The sequence below is a fragment of the Coptis chinensis genome, chromosome 7, assembly GCF_015680905.1.
Source record: "Coptis chinensis isolate HL-2020 chromosome 7, ASM1568090v1, whole genome shotgun sequence".
Classification (NCBI taxonomy): Eukaryota; Viridiplantae; Streptophyta; class Magnoliopsida; order Ranunculales; family Ranunculaceae; genus Coptis; species Coptis chinensis.
Genome location: NC_141462.1, coordinates 60,500,118 through 60,521,542, shown reverse-complemented (window position 1 = coordinate 60,521,542; position 21,425 = coordinate 60,500,118). Strand labels below are relative to the sequence as shown.

The 21,425-nt window shown below is 37.1% G+C and overlaps 1 protein-coding gene across 1 annotated transcript; it reads right to left on the bottom strand.

The window, feature by feature from the left end:
* Nucleotides 1-494: 494 nt before the first annotated feature.
* On the bottom strand, nucleotides 495-7,028 carry LOC147488221 (nuclear factor kappa-B-binding-like protein). The gene is made up of 3 exons (XM_086570530.1): nucleotides 6,656-7,028; nucleotides 2,406-6,485; nucleotides 495-827 (listed from the first exon to the last, which is right to left on the bottom strand). The coding sequence occupies exon 2, from the start codon at nucleotides 6,473-6,475 to the stop codon at nucleotides 2,435-2,437; it is 4,041 nt and encodes a 1,346-aa protein (XP_086426656.1). The 5' UTR covers nucleotides 6,476-6,485; nucleotides 6,656-7,028; the 3' UTR covers nucleotides 495-827; nucleotides 2,406-2,434.
* Between the last annotated feature and the right edge of the window lie 14,397 nt (nucleotides 7,029-21,425).

The following is a 21,425-nucleotide window of genomic DNA, read 5'->3' as shown; positions in this document are numbered from 1 at the left end:
TCGATGAGTCGAGCTTCCACACGAAATAAAACTCGAAAATTTGAGCTCTACTTGAGAGATACACGAGCTGAGCTTGAGCACCTTAGTACTCGACACGAGTAGCTCGATAACCAGCCCTAGCCGGTGGGGGGTGGTTTGCTGATAAATGTTAACACTATCGGCAGCATCCACAACTAAATGCATAATTTGGCATCAGCATCTCTAGATGAAATTCGTACTTTTTTGTTTTTAGGTTAAGAAATTAGTAGTTGTCATCGTGACTTGTGCGACATCCTTGATGCTTCTGTGATAAAAATTGTTTAGAAGTCCTTCGGGATCGTAAGGTTACTCAAAAACAAAAATACTTGTGTGTTATATTGCATCAGGATTTATTTTCACCTTTCAAGGGTGGTAAATATACAAACCACACTCCGAAGCAAATAAAACACTAAACAGGAACAACTCTAGACGAAACAACATTGCTCAAGGGAAAATGGGTTGGTCAAAAGCATGAATAGCATTAACAGGAACATTAATAGCATAAACGGAGTTGGTTTCCTGTCAAAAATCAGACACATGTAGACGGACCTAAGCTAAATGTAACAAAACTACATTCATGCATAATGATGTCATTCCTTTACAAATGAATGAATTTGTGAACTAATACAAGATAATCAATTGCACAGGAGACATCATTATTCATGGGCTCCAGAAACAAGGTAATGCCCTTGCTACGAATATAACTTTCGCAGTAAAGAGATATTACACTGTAAATGCCCACACCTCAACCGCGCATATGCACCTTGAATGGCAAATTGTGCCACGTAATTTTAGTAAACTTCTATAACCTGCAAAATACAACAGATTTCTCCACTATTAGACACAGAAACCATATACAGGCCAAGCTGGATGAAAACAGTATGCCAGCACTATAGAGAAAGAAAAGGTAATCAAATCAAATTTAGTATCCCATCAAAAACTAGCGACCAGAATTATCAATACACACATAAAGATGCGTACTAATAAGCACCAATGAATGTATGTTTCACACTAATAACACGGAGATCACAGGCACAACTCGAATTTGGTTGTCATTATATTCAGAGCTCAATAACGGGTACACAGATTGTACAACCCTGTCAAATCTGAGGATCAGCTGGGTGACATTCTCACTAAGCCTTTGGCTCATGGTGTTTTTTGTTCTGTTTGTTAGAATCTGGGCATACTCGCTACAGCACGAGAGAGTGTGATTAGTAGTGGATCTAACTAGGGGTTACGTCTTACAAATGGGGTGTATCTAACTTTCCTCTATGACTATTAGGAGAGAACATGAGGTACCTGATCAAACTCTCTGTCCCTTTCGAAACTCCTCTTTCAATCTTTCACGTCTTATCACAGTTCAATCGTCTTTACTTAAATAATCAATTACTTTACGATTCCACTTTACTTATAAAAGTCGTCTACATTTTTTTCCTTTCTCCAAATCATGGTACCAGGCCACCCTATTGCTTCTTGCTTATAATTGTGGCGATTTTGCCCAAAACACAGGTTTGTGCTACTTCTGCTTTCCTCTTCACCAAACAATTAAGTATGGCTTAAATGAATAGATTTACTTCCTCCGTACGTAAATAAAACAGTTTGGATATGGTGTTGATCTACCTATAAAGAAACTATTGGAGCGTATCTCCAGACTGCCCATTAGCCAATCCATATACACACAAGATCATCACAGATCCAGCACACAATATTGATAGTGCTATGTCAATCCACCTCTTATAGTCAATTTTAACAGTATTATTAAAAAAGGAAAACCTACTAGATGTTCTAAATGGTCTCAAATACTATAGGCATGTTTAAGGCCTAGCACGAAGAGGAAATAGGAAAGCTAGTATAGAATACTAATGGTCTAGCTTTAATAGAAAAGTTCGGCGACTGGCAAACTGAACTACCAAAAATACTGAGACTCCTTTAGTTGATAAGAATGGATGGCATATAATCTAGAGATGAAAGACTACAAAATGCAAAGGCAAGAATCCAAGCTTCTCCATTTACAGCATAGCACTTTATTACGTTGTTTGACGTTTCTGACGCAAAAGTATTTACTTTGTTACAGAGGACACATTATGGGTCGCAAGACAGTATATCATATTACTTTAGCAACTGATCATCAGCCAACTAAAGCCCCCACCTCGCAAGCAACCCAGTAAAAGTTTTTCTACCACGATTCTATACATTTATTTCAGTCTGAAATACAATAAAATGCCAGCAATCAGATGGATCAAAAGCTAACCCCAAGATTGGCCGAGCAATATCATGCCTTTAATAAGAACCATAGAAGGATTGTAATTCATTTAGGCAATTGCAATAAAACTACAAAAAATAATAGTATTTAGAATCATAATAGCTAAAACATGATTGAAAATTACCAGGAGCCTGCAAATTGTGGTCCAATTATTTATGTAACACCATTCTTTATGCTCGCACTCAAAAGCCCAACAGACCTATCTCTGGTAAATGTCTCATCATCATAATCTTCATTTGTAGAATTTTCTTGACACAACATTTTATTCTCCTGTAACGTATTCAAACCAAGACCCTCCCAATCCATCAAACGACCTTGATGTAACCTGCCTTGTTCAGAGCCAACAAACGGCCCCGTGTTCTCCACCTCCTTTGACCCCAAACCATGATGCAAAATATCCACTCTCTCCCCTATATGTGTGGATGATGGCTCAGATTTATGGTCAGCACTTTGAACAGATGCAGCCTCAGAGCCAACTGTTCCTTGCTCCCCCGTTCCTGGATAAGCGACATTTACTGTTGCAGAATCAGACTGCTCTGTAGCATCTTTCCTTGGCCTTTTCCATTTTTTTGTAGAAGAAGTACCATCATCCTCAAAATCTTCTTCTTCTCTATCTCTATGCAAATAGACCCATAACTTCCTTTCGCCATCAAACTGTACACAAGGATCACGCTCATAATGCAGGCGGTCCAGGGCTCCACTAACAACTTGGTTGACCTGTAAATCATTAACATCTTCCACAATATACTGTGAATCTTTTATCAGGGTGCAAACATCAGCCCTGGTGCCAATATTTCCAGGTAATCTGGCAGCTGCATCCCTCACAAGACAAAGAATTGTAACATGTGGCGGCCTATCAGGTTTAAGAATAGGATGATCACGAGCTTTGGATGTTGGTTTGCCACCTCCCCTTCTCAGAGGAGCAACTATAGACTTCCTCCCGTCAGCAGCGGTGTAAGAGAAGGCCCTGTCTGGAACTAAGTACCTTAGAACTTCCTCCCGACGAAAATATGCCCTAACTTCTTCAGAGCTAGGGCTGATGGTGGTGAGACTCTTCTGAGCTCTAAGGTCCCTAAACCTTTCCTTCTCGTCCAGGTTTGGCTGCATGAGTTCCAAAGGTGGTGGAGGTAGGCTTCCTATTTGTTGAAGTGTCTCTTGACCATTTTTAAGCCAATTAGCAAAAGAATCAACTAACTTCACAAGCATTTTGTAAGGAATGCCCCAGGCCTCAAATGAAGTCACCTCTTCGACTTTGTCAGGATCTGACGTGCTAGAAGAAACAGGCCCAATCCAAGACCAACTTTTGCTGGATTTTTCATATGATACAAGCGCTTTCCAACCCTTTGCTCCCAAAGGTGCTGTTTTGGATATAAATATCTTCAATACTCCCCTCACCAAATCCTGAAGAGGCTCCTGTGTTTCAAGAATACAAGGATCTCCGGGGCTTGACCTAACACGGTTGACAATCTCTTGTACTGTAAGAGAAGGCAAATTATTACGGCTTGTCTGTTCTGAAGTACTTGCATCCATCACATTGTCAGGTTGACCCAAGGGTTTAGCAGTAACAGTTTCATGCTTCCCGTTCTGCTCCTCTTTTTCATAACAATGTCTTCCATCACTGTTCTCAATATGCTTACCAATATCAGAAACATCGTCTGCAAGTGGTGTGACCATTGCCACACGAACAGCTGAAAGTAGGTGTACCACTGAGAATGAAAAGCCAGTGTGGATGGAAGGTGTAATTAGAGGGAATGGCTTCTTTACAGATTTTGTATCGGGATCTGCATCAATCAATCCTTTTTCAGAACTAAACACAGAGGGAGAATCACTTTCGACTTCTGGTTCCCTTTTACCCTTTTTCTTCGACAAAGAGGGATCATCCACCTGCTGCTGTGAAATACCCTTGTTCGATTCGTCCAGCACACTCACGTATATCACATCTCCCTTCCCCTTCCGCTTCTTTGCCGCTGAGCTACACTCCAACAAGGGCATGTTGAGTCTTTCATGACGATCATTTGCATGAGCTCCCAACAATGGACCTTTCTTTCCCATTCTATCAGTCTTCATGCGGTCATCCAGGTAAATAGGACTATGTGTCACACGCAAATCACCATCTTCCTCCATGTAATCATGAGAATAATTCGACACACGATACTCATAATCAACATTGCCTTTCTTCTTTTTCACTGAAGGGTGAGGGTGAGCCCTCAACAATGGCCGGTGCATCCTGTCAACAGGTTCACTCATGTGCTCAATCTTCACCGACTTGTAAGCCTTTTTCCCATTGTCACTAGCATTCTTGGCAAACCCAGACAAACCACTATCCTCCAAAATTCCAGTGGAGTAATTATGTGAGTAACGGGGATCATGAACTTTACCTTTCTGTTTCCCTTTCAGTGTGTAGACTTCCACATCGCGCAAGTGCAACCGCTCATCAAGATCATCATTCAGTGTCCTGGAACGGGCCTGGAGCATTCCAGTGGGATACGCTGACTTCCTTCTGAAAAGATTAGTACCTTCTTCATCAACCTGCTCTGATGAGTCTGACTCAGTTTCATCACTTTGGCGAAACTGCAAGCCCAGTCCATTTCGCACCGACTCCCTTTTGAACTTCTTTTCCGATTTCATGGATCTTTGACTAGAAGGGGCCAACATATCGTTCGCCTGAGACAGTGAAGGTTCATAACCTTTAGCTTTCGGATAGAAACCCACATTGTTTTTCTTAGGTCGGAACTCCGGACGAATCTTATACTTATTGCCTTTGATATCCCAGTCCTCGGAGTTAACGGGATAATCCATGGAGAAGGCTTCATCTTTTATTTTGTTACGCAGAAAGTTCTGTTTTCCAGATGACCCGTCTACTTTTGCTGATGGAAGTTGAGTTCCTCTTTTGGGAGTATACATGTAATCTTCAGCTTGAGCAAGCTGATTTAAATTCCAGTTCTTACGCTGAGAATGTGAAGCATCATTCCTCAACGGCAAAGGAAAACCAATAAGACTGTCTGCAGAAAAAGCATCTGTGCTTTTTAAGAACTCGTTCCCCTTTCCCACTTTCGGTAGTACACCTCTAGGCAATGTACCATGGCGTGCAGTTCCAACATCATACCCCACCACAGGTTGCTTCCGAGGAAGTACAGGCAGTGAATCATACGGCCTAGATTTTGTCTCCATTCCACGGTGATTAGAAGGACTAAAACCCTGTAGACTTTCTGCAGCAGAAACTTTAGCTCCACCTAACTTTAGTATTCCCTTTGCATTCTGATTTTCATAATTTTCCAGTTCATTGGGCATAACCCTCCCTCGAATAGAAGCATCCCCAATTGGAATTCCTGTATATATAGCTTGAGGACCCATCTTTGACCCTCGTGTAAATTCATTGAGTTTTTTTGTCCAGAAACCATCACCAACATCCTCTCTTCCCGACGAATCAGACTCCAACATTATATCCTCCCTCTTCTCATACATCAAACTTTTCTGACTTCTCATCAAATTCAGAACACGAAGCCTCTCCTGTATACTGTACCCTTTACAATTCAACCAAGCATTATTTATCAGAGCAAACTTACTAACCATAGAATTCTGATAATTCCTTACAAGGTGATAATGTCTGAACTTCTGAAAAAAATTCCAACCCTGTTGATAAAGCATAACTCTCGGCTCGCACAAACCCCCTTTCAACATATCAAAAAGCTTAATAATTGGGCTACCAAAATGAAAATTGGTACCCGAAAAAAGCTCCATCATAGTACGCAAAAACGTCTCCTGATCCATATCAGGTAGATACTTAGACAATCCAAACCGCTCCTCCTCGGTCAAACAATCATTCCACACATCAACTGAAAAAATATCACCCAAGCCCGAAAGATCATACAACTCAAACGGTACACTAGATATCTGATTCCCAATCTGACACAACTCCTCCCCAACTGCCCCTAATTCCGAAACATCCACATCGTCATCCGAATCCATCCCAGAATCAATATCCTCCTCATCCTCATCCTCATCTCCGTTATCGCGTTCATCTAAATCATCCTCATCATAATCTGACATGGAAATCTGTTGCTTTTGAAGCTCATCCTCATCATCAGTAGACATACTATTATTATTCTCTTTACTCATAGGTGAAAACTCCCCACCCCCACCACCTCCTTTCAATTTTGTAGAAACCCTAAACTGGTTCTTCACAATCGCCATCAATAAAAACCTAATAAATAAAATTTTCAAATCATTATCAACTAAACAAACCCTAAAACAACAAACTTTAACACAAATTATAATCAAATTAGAAAATTCAAACATGCCCAGACATTAAAATCAAACGAATTTAAAGAAAAACATAGTCTCATAACTCAATTTAAAGTAAATAAAAAGTACCTAATATTCCTTCAAATCCTGAAACAATAGAGAAGAATTGGGTAATTGAGTATGGGTAAATTTATATCAGGAGTGAAATATTAGCTTTTTTCTTCCATCTCTGGAAACCCTAGAAAACATAGAAGAAGAATGAGGAAGTGGCTAATATTTTATATATAGTTACGTGATGAGGAAGAAGAGAAGGGAAGAAGAAGAAGATGCTGACGTGGACGAATAATGAACGTTGGATTATTTTTGAAGAGAGAGAGAGAAAAAAAATGTAGGAAAAGACGAAAAAGGGTATGAAGAATTTGAGGCGTGTGTTTTTGAGCAGAGAGAGAAAGAAGAAGAGAGAAGGAAGGATAGAGAAACCAGATCATCTGGTCCCTGCTCCATTGTTTTTAGATCGCTACTCCTTTTTTTTTAAACATGTAGTATCCTAAACACGTTGTATGATTACGTCAGATGGTTGGTAACGTGTCGTGTTTTGAGAGAAGGACTATGTGTGGGAGTATGGTGGAGTAGGGAAGTGTTTTCGGGTGTGGAAAGTAAAGAGAAGATGACTAGAGCAGGGTGTAGTGTTTGTGTGAAAGTTATTAACCGTTGGATTAACCCTTGATTTTGAAGTCTTTAATGGTAAAGTTTGCATGTTAGAGAATTTGTGGATTTTGTGTACGAGGAATTTTTTTGACTAATGGATAAACAGTCCTACACTATGTACTAGAGTCTAGAGGTCTAGAGCACACATGTGCAGCAGTTGTATGCACTATGCAGAAAAGAAGTTTTGTATGGTCTCTGCTTGAAGTGACCAGGTTGGTCAGCGATCAACAAAGGATATTTCACGATATTTTTGATAAAGAAAACTTCGGTTAATAGCCTTCAAACATTTATTTTTTTACCTCTACCTATGACTATTTCTCATTTTTGCTATCTTTGTGGTGAAAAATAAGAAAAGATTGCCCAATTTAAACTTCGAACGGAATGTAAAAATCGAAAAAAACGCCGGACGGAATGAAACATCTTGTCTGAAATTAAAAAAAAAATCGAAAAAAAATTGAAAAAACACATGAGGCGGAATGATTCATTCCGTTCGGAAAAAAAACCAATTTTTTTTTAAAAAAATACACGAGACGGAATAAAACATTCCGTTTGAAACTCACAACTCAGTGAAAATCTCAATATCAAGTGCTATCCTCGCTGTGACTTAGTTACAAGTCACTGACTTTTACACCCTTGCATTGGACAAGAGTTTTTTGGTATCCAAAGGTGAAAACTCTCAATTTCCCCTCATAGTGACTTGTATTGGGAATGCTCTAACGGTCAAGGATTATATTACTTTCACATTCCACTTGGGGTTTGAATTTGTGAATTCAGTTAGTTAAATACTAAATTTGATTTATTTGGTTTTTTCTTTTTTCATGATACAGCAAACAAAAGTACAAACCATATTGAATCCGTACATTCTTTTGGTGACTATCTTACAATGCTTTTATGAGTTCATAATCCACCAGAAAAATGCTTAATTACAAAAACAATATATATGTATATAATTAAACATTTTCCTCTTAGATTATGAACTCATAAAAGCATTGTAAGATATTTTACTTATCCCAATGCAGTTCCTATCCTATTTCTATTCTCAATTATTTTGTTGCATTTCTTATTCATGTGGGGGATTGTGTAAAAATGAGATGAATGAAAAAATCTTGCATCGATGTTTTCGATATGGTGGACAATAGATGGGTTGGTGTTGCCTGATATTTGGCAAATGGTAGACATTCTAATGTTGAGTGATGTATTGGCTCCAAGAGATACACCACTTTGTATGTGCTGTTTAATAAGTAGACACCTGTTCAACCTTCTGAAGTATGTGACGGTTGGTACCTATTTGTTTTGAAATGGTGTGAATTAATATCACAATGACGGTTCGAAAATCATGTCACATGGACACAACCTTTTGAACAAGCGTGACCCCTTTTCCAAAGGGTTTCAACCCTTTGAAGAGGCACCACACTTGTTGGAGACTTCCGTTGTACAACTATATAAACCCAACATCTCTATGCATTTAAGGTATTGGATCATGCATTCACATACATAATTCTACACTCACAAGTGCATGTATTTTTTGGGAAAAAATAAACTACTATGTATAAAGAAATTAAGGATTAGCATAAAGAAACAAAATACTACAACATTTTGTTACCCAACCTCACATAACCCATCTCTTTGCTTTAATAAGAATCAGAAGGTTTTAAGCTTTCTCTTTTTCTCTTTTAATGGAGTTTAAAGAGAGAAGCTCTGCCTTTTTCTCTATAAACATCACATAACCCTCTTTTTCTCTTTTCTCTTTTAATAGAGTTTAGAGAGAGAAGCTCTGCCTTTCTCTCTATAAACATCACATAACCCTATTTCCTTATCCCCTTGAGCCTATTTTTAGTGTGCTTCACACTTGAAATAGATCTTGTTCCTTAAAAGCTTCCTTTTTAGGTAAGTCGTGGTTGCTTTGATTGTGTAGACTGACCCTCGGGCCTCAGTTGTCTCAGTTATACTCGATAGATACCTGAACCTCTAAGCCTATCTCTTTCCAACTATCCTGATGGCTTTATCAGTTGATAATCTTCAATACTTTCCCCCTCTTCGAACCTCGTCTCAAGTCCAACAACAAGATTCAATCTTTTCTACTTCGCAAGGTGAGTCTCCGAATTTTCTTATCCCTCCCCCTTTGAGTAACGGGATGGGTGCTGCAACAACACAACAAATAGGTTCTGTTCCACTAGATAGCAATGGTGTAGCTTCTACACCCACTCAAACAAGAAGAAACTAGAGCTCACTCTTTCAATCTAGTACGAGTCATTCTTTGGATGTTGCTCTCAAGCAGTTTGATCTTCAAATTGTTGAAGGGGTTGCTCAAGTCCTGATGGATATAATTCATAAATATTTCAGTGACTGGCAAGAGTATGTAGTTGGGTTCTTTTTAGAGCATTGTCTCCCTTACAAAGTGGTTAAAGAATTCTTGAAAAAGAAGTGGCGTACTAAGAGCGAATTTGAAATGGTGTCGGATGTAGACTTGTATTATTTCAAGTTTCAGAATGAAGAAGATAGACGTCTGGTGTTGGAAGCTATTGGTGGTAGATGTTTTGTTGTTATAGAATGGTCACCAGAGATTGAAAAGAAGAAAAAGACAGTAAAAGCTATTCCTATTTGGGTAAATTTGCATGAGGTACCCAAAGACCTATGGACTGGAGAGGGGTTGGGTTTCCTTGCTAGTAGATATGAGGTGAGGTGAAGGTTTGCAAATCTGGGAACGGAATTAAGGGGAAGAAGGATATACAAATGAGGTGCGGTGCGGGTTGATGAGGTGTGGGCTCGGCTCGTGTTGATTTTTTGAGTTAATTTTTTTGAAAGAAAAGGTAAATTTTAAAAACTTGGATTTTAAACCCACATACGAGCGTCGGTTGTTGGGTTTTTAGGGTTTTGAAATTTTGGCCCAAGTCTATATGAAATTTGAAAATACCGAAAAGGTTTTACGCGTAAAATGCAAAACTCCGCTTTGTTACCGATCTGATTTGGACAAACGAACAGTCTAAATGAAAAATCCTATCCAACAGTATATCACATACTTTGATCCAAAGGTGTATGACACACAAGATAATAGATGAACGCCTTGAAGTGTGTATATGACATTAGTTGTATACACGAATGAGTTCTAACAAAGAATAGAGTGTGCCAACTTGAAAGCAAATGTGTACAAATAGCGGAATGAATCAAAAAGAATGTTACGAGAGCAAAGGGAACGGATGGTGGAAAGAATATACAAACGTGAAATTAAAGATTAATTAATTTTTTTGGAATAAATTTTTAAAAACTATAAAAAGGTAGGTTGTTTTCAGTCAGATTCCCAAGACTCGAGTCAATCCCAACCAGATGGTTTGATAACTCTGTGAAGGTGGGCTTTTTTGGTGTTTAGACTAAATCTCAAACACCGCTTATTCTCTCTAGGGCAATCTGGTGTTTGGTGTTTGATATCTCAAACACCAGTTCTCCCTGACTGCATGCACGTCATTTGCGTGCGTAAGAGCTTTTTCCTACACCAGGTGTGATGGTGTGAATTCTCTTCCAGATATCAAGGTTAATATCAACCGGAAGAGATGCAAAAACTTCAAAATCGGAGGGTACACATCTCCATTGAGTATTGTTTGGTGGAGAAGAACTGTTTTTATACATTTTGAAAGGTTTTTAGAAAAGGGGGGAGAAAAGAAATTTTTGAATTTTTGCAATTTTTGGCAGCTAAAAATTTTGTACAATTTTGAGTCTTTTAACGTCAGATTCTCGAGACAAAATAGAGAGTGGAGGCAAAATATATAATTAAATAGAGAATAATATCACTTTGGTTTACTCTATTTGTTTAATTCTTGTTTGGAGATGACTCGTTCCCCCCTAAAGCAAAAGATATCTCTAACTATATAGAGATTTCGATAAGAAGATAAAATTATACGTGAATCCGGTATCATTTTGGTTACTCCGGGGCGTATAATTTTCATTTTTATATACTTTAGTTTTAAATACTATGGAGAGATGTTTTTAAGATACTCGTACTCAAAAGTTGTGATTCTAAATGCTAATTTTTTAATAACAAACCATAACAGGTAATCTCAGGCAACTTTCGTGTTGGTTCTGGGGCGAACCCAATCCAGACAGACAGAGCTTCAGTTATATGAGTTGGGGAATTTACTGTACAAGACATGGAATGTCTTGATCTGTGTGAATAGTGCGGTGATATAGGCAACCCTTAATAAACAAAACTGATCTCAAACCGCCCCTAGATTGCGTTGTTCTAGGGGTTGGTCTGTGTAGAATTCATTGGCCGTTTTGTTTTTGAAAAACCACATAACTATTGATGTATTGAGAATCTTGCATTAATAGAACAGAGAAAACAACATTTATGAAAATGTGAGAGAAGAGTTTCTTTTTTTTTTTGCTTTTTGGGTTTTTGTTCCTAAATTACTTAAAACAATTACAGAAAGAAAAAGAAAACTACTAAGAAAAATCACTATGAGGAGAGTGATCCACCCAATAGAAGGAAAATATTTTTGAATTTAGGTGACTCAAATTGTGAACCATCCTTGGCCTCCCTAGATCTTCCACCTCTTGTTTTGCAAGTAAGCAAATCTAGTGAAAATGACTAGCTCTATTTCTAGATAATCTAGCTAGTCTCTCCTCTCCTACTATCTAGTTAGCCCTTGTTAAAGCCATTCCAACTAGATTGTAAGACGAAACTTGAAACAACTAGAAATCGCCACAAAAGGAAAAAAAAAATTGAATTAAAAAGGCTCCAATTGCCAACCATCCCATGGTTTGGCATGCCTATATAAGACGAAGTATGCTAAACAACCATGAAAGGCAACCGTAAGACACCTCCACTCAATCACCCTTCACCTATGTTTTGTTTCACATCTCTTCTTTATAGAGGAAAGACTACTCAAGCGTCAAAAGTAAATATTGAATGAAAGAACTTATGTAAGACATAAAACTGAGAAATAACATAAAGCAGGAAATGTAAAGTAAATTACAGTAAAATAAAACTATTTTAAAAAGAATGTAAAATAAAGAAATAAAAAATGTATACATGCTCCATAGGGGTACACTACTCAAACTACGAATAAAAGTGCTAACAAAGAATATGCAAGGTATACGTGGACTCAAGGCTCCGACACTTACAACCACACGCTCCAAGTGGAGTGGTTTGGTTACCTAGGTTGATGTATTCCATCGAAGAAAATGTAAGAGAATGAATGGATTGGAAATACATCATGGAAAAGAGGATTTAATCCTCACAGATTGGATCGCGGAGAAGAGTTTCTTCTACATCCGTAGATAGTAACTCATGATAGTGTTTTACTTGGGATCATTTGTAGCTTCAAAGGTTGTGTTTGCTTGTTTAGGATTGGGAACTGCTTGTCTTGGGAACACACCTTTCTGGGCATTTTCTTGAGTTAGTAGGTTTAGAGATTGTTGTATGAACACCAAGATTTGAGATTGTTGTTGCATCAAAGATAGCATCATCTCTGATGTTTTATCTAACATAATACTAGTAGGTTGGGCAACTAGAACTAGGTCTCTTTGGTTGTTGATGCGTGGATTTTGGTAGTTATGGTTATAATTAGATGGAACCATCGCTATATTTTGATTATTGTAGGTACCTTATTCTTATCTGAACTGATTGAATGTATTTTGTGGTTTGACATGATTTGTGAACCCTAGAGGTGGTTAGGTTTGTGAATTAGTATTCCATTGAAAATTTGGGTGTTGCCTCCATGGTGCATTTGGTACATTGAACGCACAAACTTCTTTTGGTTGAAGTGAGGCGATGTTTTTGAGTAAGGGACAATCGGTAGATATGTGTTTTAAATTGAAACAGAAAGTGCATGGTGCTATATCTATGTTCATGACTGGCTGAGGAGTATATATGGTCTTTTTGTTTGGTTGCAAGGGCATCTATCTTTCTTGTAAGGGTTTCGATTAGTATTTTAATCTCTGGATCAGATTTTACCTCAAAGATACCATTGGCTTTAGAGGTACTGGGCTGAGATGTTCTAGAATTGTTTGTGTCGCCCTAATGAGTACTCTTTTATGCTTGGTTCTCAAGAAAGGTTAGAGCTTTTGTAGCACTTTTATGTAAAAAGTTTCTGTTACTCATGATGTCTAGTGTGACTTTGTGTTCTTGGAGAAAACTTTCGAAAAAACATTGGACAAGAGTGGATTTTTCTAGTTTATGGTAAGGACATGAATGGAGCAGGTCAGAGAATTTATCCAATGTTTCGGAGAATGTCTCACTCAGACTCTATTTGAAGAATTGTATCTTGTTTACTATCTCTTTTATTTTCTTCGGTGAAAAGTACTACTTCATGAAGGAGAACACTACATTTTCCCATGTATCGAAATAATCGGGCTTCTAAGATAGAAGTTATGCGTGGCTTTTGTCAGCTACAGTGAATGGAAACACTTTCAGCTTAATCTGATCAACGAATACCCCTGGATGATTGAACATACTACAGACCTCATAAATCCAGCGCAAGTGCTCGTAGGGCAACTCATGCTCAAAATCGTGAAAAATGGGGAGAAGATTGAAAACGTTAGGCGGGATGCAAAAATCACTCGTGATATTTGTGAGATGTATACAAGATGGAGGCCCATCTTGTAGTGGTATGTATAAAGTGGAGAGAGGCTCTTTAGCTTGAACTACCTCATCCGCCATCTTAGCAGTTGTGCGTGGGATGAGAAATAGGAGTATGTCTAGATCGATGTCCTCTCCTACGTGGGTAAGTTTTAAATGAGCTAAGATTTGTATAGTCTGAGCGTAGTCTCATGCACGATTGCAAGACTATTTAGAATCTACTTACATGCGCACACAAATGTATTGGATGCTCAAATAGCGAAATTCGTTTGTAGCTTTAAAGTTTTTGAAAAGTTTGCATGCAATGTCTATAGATTAGAAACTATGCCCTGTTTGAATTAAACCGTGGGCACGAAACTGGATTTTGGGAACTGCACGCATCAAGGGAGAAGATTGCTACTTCACCAAATGGTGTGCCACCAAGAATCTCACTCACGATAAATCTGAGGGAGCGGAGTGAGTAAGGTAGTTGGTCCACTGGAATCTGGTAGCTCACTACTCTCTTTGTTCGTGCTAAATGTTTGTCCTGATGGATGTGACTAGATTAGCTATGCTTGATTGATTTTACGTTTTAGTTAAGTCTATGTATCAATTTGAGCAATCAACGTCCGTTCTAAGTGGGGCTTAATCCCATTTTTGTTCTTTAAGGGCTCAGGTTTAGCCTTAGCATTAAATATAAAGACAAGACTAAATCGGAAATCACACAATCATGCATGCATGCTTAGTAACATACAAGTATCTTCTTATACCTTGTAGCGAGGAGGTTTAGAAAGTACTGCCCAAGGTGTGCGTACACGTTCCTTGGGGTGAAGGCAACGTGGTGGGGTTGGCGAAGTGTTTGGTGTCTTGTGTGTCAACCCACCATTCAAGCGTTTCCTTATGGTTACAAGTTTAATCTATCTAAGACCCACAAGTCGGGTCGAAATGTGGCAAAGCCAATAAAATACAATTGGTTGCCTTCGTGGGCATAAAACAAAGTTGCCTTTGTGGGCTTAAAACTATGAAAGCGGTAAACACGAAAAGTAACTACGTTTAACTAATTAACTATTCACTAATGATTAATTAAACTAGCAAAATGCACGTGCTCTGCACATGGAGTATATGAAAATACTGCCTAACTCTCAACTCTGCACTAAAACATGGAATCTTTTGTAGAGTTTGTCTAAACTCAAACAAACAAATATCAGAGTACGATATGATAGTCCATAGAATTCTCACTAAGATGGAGATGAACGACACCAATAGGTGTATTATTTTGAGGCCAAAGTATCATGCCTTCAGACTGCAAGAGCTAACATAATTGAATCCATAAATTGAATACCAAATCTTAGAAAGTGTTTCAAATATTGTTTTATCTAAAATATATTGAATCAATAGGGAACTTTTATATTTTACCCAAATCTAGCGTTGAACCTTATATTCAAGTTAAACTTATATTGAACAAAATATATAAATCAAGATTATGGACATTCCACTCATTTGACATTTCTTGATAATTTGGCCAACGCAAATTCATTTGGTATCACTTAATAGAAAGTTATGCAAACAAAGTGAATCATTGTCCTACATTGAAGATTCACTTGATCGTGCATGTACACATCTAAAATCAATTTAAGACAATCTTCTCATTAGAGAAGTAAATATTCAATAATAATGAGAGAAAAAAAAAAAATACAAAATCCAATTGGAGCTCACAATGATGGACATGCTCATAAAAGTATGATGCACTCTCGTGCATGTACATACAAACACAATACAAATACGAAAGTTTCCTTTCTTCTTCTTCTTCTTCTCATTAAGAAAGTAGTTAATGATAAATACAAAAAATGGGAATACCCAAAAAGAGCATGAGTCTTTGAAGAGGTTTTGAAGCAGTTTCTGATCCTTTCATCACAAACTCCCGAAGAATGTTGGTGTGTCCGGCCTAGAAGAATAAAAGTTAGCAATAGTTAGAAAAGAACACTAACTTCGCAATGAAAGTTGAAACATTTTGCTAAAATATTGCTCAATTTCTCAAGTAACTTGAAAAACCAGCAAGGAGTGATAGGCTAATACACTATTTACATCAAGGACAATTCTAAAACTGAAGCTTTAGTGACTACCAAACCTAACAAATCCAGTTAACCTCTTCAAGTGTAGCACAAAAAAGTTATTTGGATATGCAAATACATAAGTTTAAAGTACAATGTTCAGTCTATGGTATTGGAACAACTGCACCAAAACCTTGAGTAAAAACTTGGGAAATTGGTTGATATTTAAGCATACTAAATCTAAATTTCTAATAAATCTTACAATTGCACTCATAAACACAAAATTGAAGCTCTTCTATATCATAATGTTTGATAGCGGTCCGTAAGGATGCAAAATATAGGTCCCAGCCTATTTTTGTAGATATTTGCAAAAAGTATAATCAGATTCTTGGCCTCTTCCATCTATTTACTTTTGCATATAATTTTGTTATTAATGTATTTGTATAAGATTGATACGAACATGGTGCAATCTTAGAAGATGTATATGCAAAGGCTAAACCTGAGAATAGTAAAGCCTAAGTCTTAACATTGGAATAGCAAAACATTAACTAATGAACATGAAGGTTCATGTGTCATACATTTGGGTTCAAAAACCATAAGCAAAGCAAGAGCATTATAGACGGCTTGATCATAATGATCAATCCCCTATGGAATGCAAGACATTGACAGTGACTAATTCCTGGTAATTTGTGTCTAAGTCTACTGATAATACAAAAAATATGATTTGGCAATACAAACAAAAATGGTGTTTTAACAAAGATGGTCAATAACAACTTTCTTACCAAGGGGATGATCTTAGTCACACAAATCGCCAGGTAAGGGTACCAATCTCGCTCCCAATCCGCGCTCATGCGGATTTACACCCAAATCGCCCAAAAACCACGCTCTGCAAAAACTAAATCCGCGCTTTTGATTTTGTAGTCCGCGCTCTCCACTTTTTTGGTCATTTCTACATCTGTATTGCTTTCCAGTAATAGTGTATTGTTTCAATACTCTAACAAATTGCAATCTGGGATTCATGTTTGAACCAATTCAAAGATTTTTTTCAATTAGAAATTCGAAGTTGCATCCAATTTTCAAATTTGGCATTACAAATGCCACCTTCAAAGTTTTAACAAATATGGATGATCAATTCATTAGAAAAAGGGAATAGAATTGAAATAGAAAGAATTAGCAGTTGGTCTTCATTAGCAAAGGGAATTTGAAGTTGCAAAGAGAAGAAGTACAGAACAGAACTTATGAGGGTTCTTCAAGAATGAAAAGGAGAAAAATAATGTATTTTGAGGTTTTTTCAAATGGAGCACACCTCTGTTTCACACGTGGCCCAAGAAATTGATTGTTATTTGTACCAAGAGCACATGACACATCATTGTATTTTGAGGTTTTTCAAAATAAAGAGGGAAATAAAAATTATAAAAAAGTGGTGTAGTAACACAGAAGTAAATTGTGTATGTATAGTGTATATATATACTTGTAATATGTATATCTACACACGCTCTCGCAACGCTCTAAAAGTGAGAGCTTATCAAGTTAGCCGCTTTAACGCTCTCGCTCCCACTCCCGTTCTCGCTCTCGCTCCACGATCTGGTGACTAAGGGGATGATACACTAATTTGCAAGGCAAGGGGTAGCTGCAACATGAAAACCAAGCTGCTCTCGTAGATAAATCTCCTTTTTGGAGCAAACGGGTTACATAATTCACTCTGAAATTTATGGAAAAATAAACTAATTTCAAGTCTTATAATCAAGTAACTGGGCTTTTGATTCAAGTGTTACTGCTTCACCCATAAATCCAACCGTATATACATAGAATGAAGTAGAGTTGAATAGAACATTTTTAAGTCGATCATGAATAGACCTGTAAGATGAGACTCACCTTTAAGAACATTACATGATTGCATCCCTGTTAAGTTTAAAAAACAATATATATTCATGATTCCAAGTGTAGTAACTAAGTGCAGTACTATTGCTGAATGTGAGGTTATACAATTAAGCTGCCAAATTCAGAGGAAAATAATAGCCCTAAGATAACTCACTAGAAGCAATGTTAGTTGTGTGGATAATGTGGTACCATATGTCTGTAATGTTTGCACCTTATGTTCCACACAATCTAAAGTAGAAAAACTGAAGGAAACTCACATGCAATTGAAAATCATAGCACAATTGTGTTTAACGGATAGGTAAACAACCTCATATGATATGATAAAGTTCATATTTGTATTCGAAACCCAAAAGTAGCAAACTAAAACAGACAAATATCAATAAATAAAACGATATATGGCTTTGAATATTTACTGTCACTCAGTCCTTGGAAATCAATACAAAACTCTTGCATGCCTTCGTTGATCATCTCCACCTTTGTAGTCACATGTCATCCTAATCATCAAATGACAAACAAAAAGGTCTTAAAAAACACCAAATAGATGAAGAAAATAAATTAGAAAAGGAGCGAACTGAAGAGTTTTTTTAAATCCATCTCTTTGTATTAGTTTGGAGTCTAAAGACACGAATACACGATGATGATTACTTGGTTATTTTTTCTACCTTTCCATCTGCTTTTCCATTATTTTTTCTTCCTAGTAGGAGGAATGCTTTGGTGGCTCAGTAACAGACTGTTGCCGAGAAAGACAAACGGTGGTGATAGATCGAGTATTGGATGTGGTGATGAAATTAACTGCTTTTAAAATCACTGATGCTACGATACCACAGATAACACTATCATTATAAACTTTAGAAAACAGATAAACCATCTACATCAAGTAGCTAATTTGGAACAGAGTTGACTACCTATGAAAAATTGATGAAGATTCTAAGATATCTGCATCAATGCTCAAACGGCACTTTTGATCAGCTCATTCTATGTACGTATACCAATACAATAGGAAGTATTCATGGCTTCAGCAAGATAGTTATCCAATTCCTGGTTCAGCTCATCTGGGGATTTTTTGATGGGTTCCTTCCTCCCATGTCGACGACCACGCTAGAAACCACCACATATAAAGGCGAAATTTGACAGAAGTCCTTCTTTAGTTATGTTCGATCTAATAGGAATTGGAAGCATAAAGCAAAAATCAGTACTGGAAATTTATCAGCATACCTTACTATGTCATCTTTGTACAACAATAAGGTAAAGTCAAATCCAATCTGAAATCTACACCTATAAATCTAAATTGGGGCAAAAAGAAATAGAGAGCACCTGCAAATGAGTCTTTGTCAAGATCTGGAAAACCAAACATTAGAAGAAGATTTGGTTAAGTTGCTTAAAGAGTTGTGCGTGATTTCCACATCCAGGCATCCCACTCTTACATCACGTTATAGAGATACTTTGATTGAGTTCATGAAGAAAGGAGGGGAAGTTGAAAGAACTAAGTTTTTTGGACTGTTTTTAAGACCCGGTATTAAGTATTTAAGTGGGTATTAATGGTAAGGCTACCCCGCGTACATTTCAATATAGGGCGTGGATTTGGTTTTCGACCTGAATTTACATAAAACTCCTTTGTGAGTGTGTTGTAACTGAAGGGTATAAATAAAAATAAAAATTTAAATGACAAAATAGTCCTTTTTAAAGACATTGAATAATTTTTCTTTATATTTAATTAGGAGTATTTGGTGGTAGAAAAAAAGCTGGTCTAATTTAGAAGGCTAGGTTAGACTTAAACCCATTACATATGCCGATCCATCCCCGCATATTTTGCTCCTAAGAACAATTTTCTATAATAGTATTTCTTGTATACCAACCAAAGTATACAAAATTTGAGGGAGGACACAATAAATGTGCCTGCTCAAGTTTAAACAAAATCAATAATCACAAACTCTACCTCAATTGACATAACCCGATAAAAGCTACTGTGGGATAAAAGTTGAACCATTGTACAAATAAGGTCTTGTGTATCCAATTATATTTAACCATGTTAATTGGTAAAAAGTAAAATCAGGAGTTGATAGGATGCAATACAACCTAACTCTCAAATTTCAGATCTGAATGCATAGGCACAGCCCAAGTCTAATCACCAAAGCATGTTGAAGTTCTCCTTCAGTTGTCTTCCCTATGTACCCTCACTCTCCCTTTAAATTTCTAGCACTACACTCTCTCATACTAATATATACCAATCCCACTCTCCAAGATACTAAACACCGAAAACAATTGAAACCGATATGCAGGTATTGGCATTCAACTTGTAAACAATTATAGCTAACAACGTAACTGAAAAACAGACACTTAATATCAATTTATCTAGTAAGCATTTAGCTAGTTGGGGATCATAATGATGTTCCAGGAAATGAATTATGGAACTGCTTCTAGACTAATGAAGTGAATACCAAAACTCTATACGAAATATGTACGTCCATTCTAGAGGTGACTGGTTATAACTAATCTTTATAATCTCGTTCTATTAGGTCAATTGAACAAAGTAAACAACAAAATAACATATAGATATTGTACCATTGCAACTAACCAGTAACTCTAATTTTTTTCATATTCAATATAGAGATATATATAAAGAACGACTAAAGCAAACCTCGCCACCGTCATCGAGTACAAAAACCTCCCCATGTTCAAAAGGAGACATCGTATCAGCATCTGTGTTCAAATAAGGATATGCATGCATTCATTCATTCATGGTTTATTCATTCAGTAATAACATTTACACAAATATAAATAAAAAGGGGTGAACTGAAATCAAGGAAAGATAAAAACTTTGTTACCTATTTTGATGGAAGTAACACGAAGACCACATGCTTTAAGAACAACACCAATACTACTTGTGGTAACTCCTTTGTCGAGTCCACTCACTACTCTTCTTTTGATGACTCACTTTGAGGTTTTACCTATTTGTGGGTTTTTGACTTTGTGAAATTACTGAAGCGGAAAATAAAAAGGTTAAGGAAGAGGAACAAAAAAATAAATTTCTAGAAGTCTCAATTCTCAAAGAGGAAAGCATATACTCATTCTATGTACGTATACCAATACAATAGGAAGTATTCATGTCTTCAGCGAGATAGTTATCCAATTCCTGGTTTAGCTCATCTGGGGATTTTTTGATAGGATAGGTTCCTTCCTCCCATGTCGACGACCACGCTAAAAACCACCACGCGTAATGGCAAAATTTGACAGAGTCCTTCTTTAGTTCTATTCGATCTAATAGGAATTGGAAACATAAAGCAAAAATCAATGCTGGAAATTTATCAGCATACCTTACTCTGTCATCTTTGTACAACAATAAGGTAAAGTCAAATCCAATCTGAAATCTACACCTATAAATCTAAATTGGGGCAAAAAGAAAGAGAGATCACATGCAAATGAGTCTGTGTCAAGATCTGGAAAACCAAACATTAGAAGAAGAGTTGGTTAGGTTGCTTAAAGAGTTGTGCGCAATTTCCACATCTAGGCATCCCACTTTTACATCACGTTACAGAGATACTTTGATTGAGTTCATGAAGAAAGGAGGGGAAGTTGAAAGAACTAAGTTTTTTGGACTGTTTTTAAGACCCGGTATTAATGGTATTTAAGTGGGTATTAATGGTAAGATTATCCCGCGTACATTTCAATATAGGCGTGGATTTGGTTTTCGACCTGAATTTACATA

Bases quoted from the DNA above. Each gene is read 5' to 3' on its own strand.
- LOC147488221 (XM_086570530.1), bottom strand. From the start codon at position 6,475: ATGGCGATTGTGAAGAACCAGTTTAGGGTTTCTACAAAATTGAAAGGA.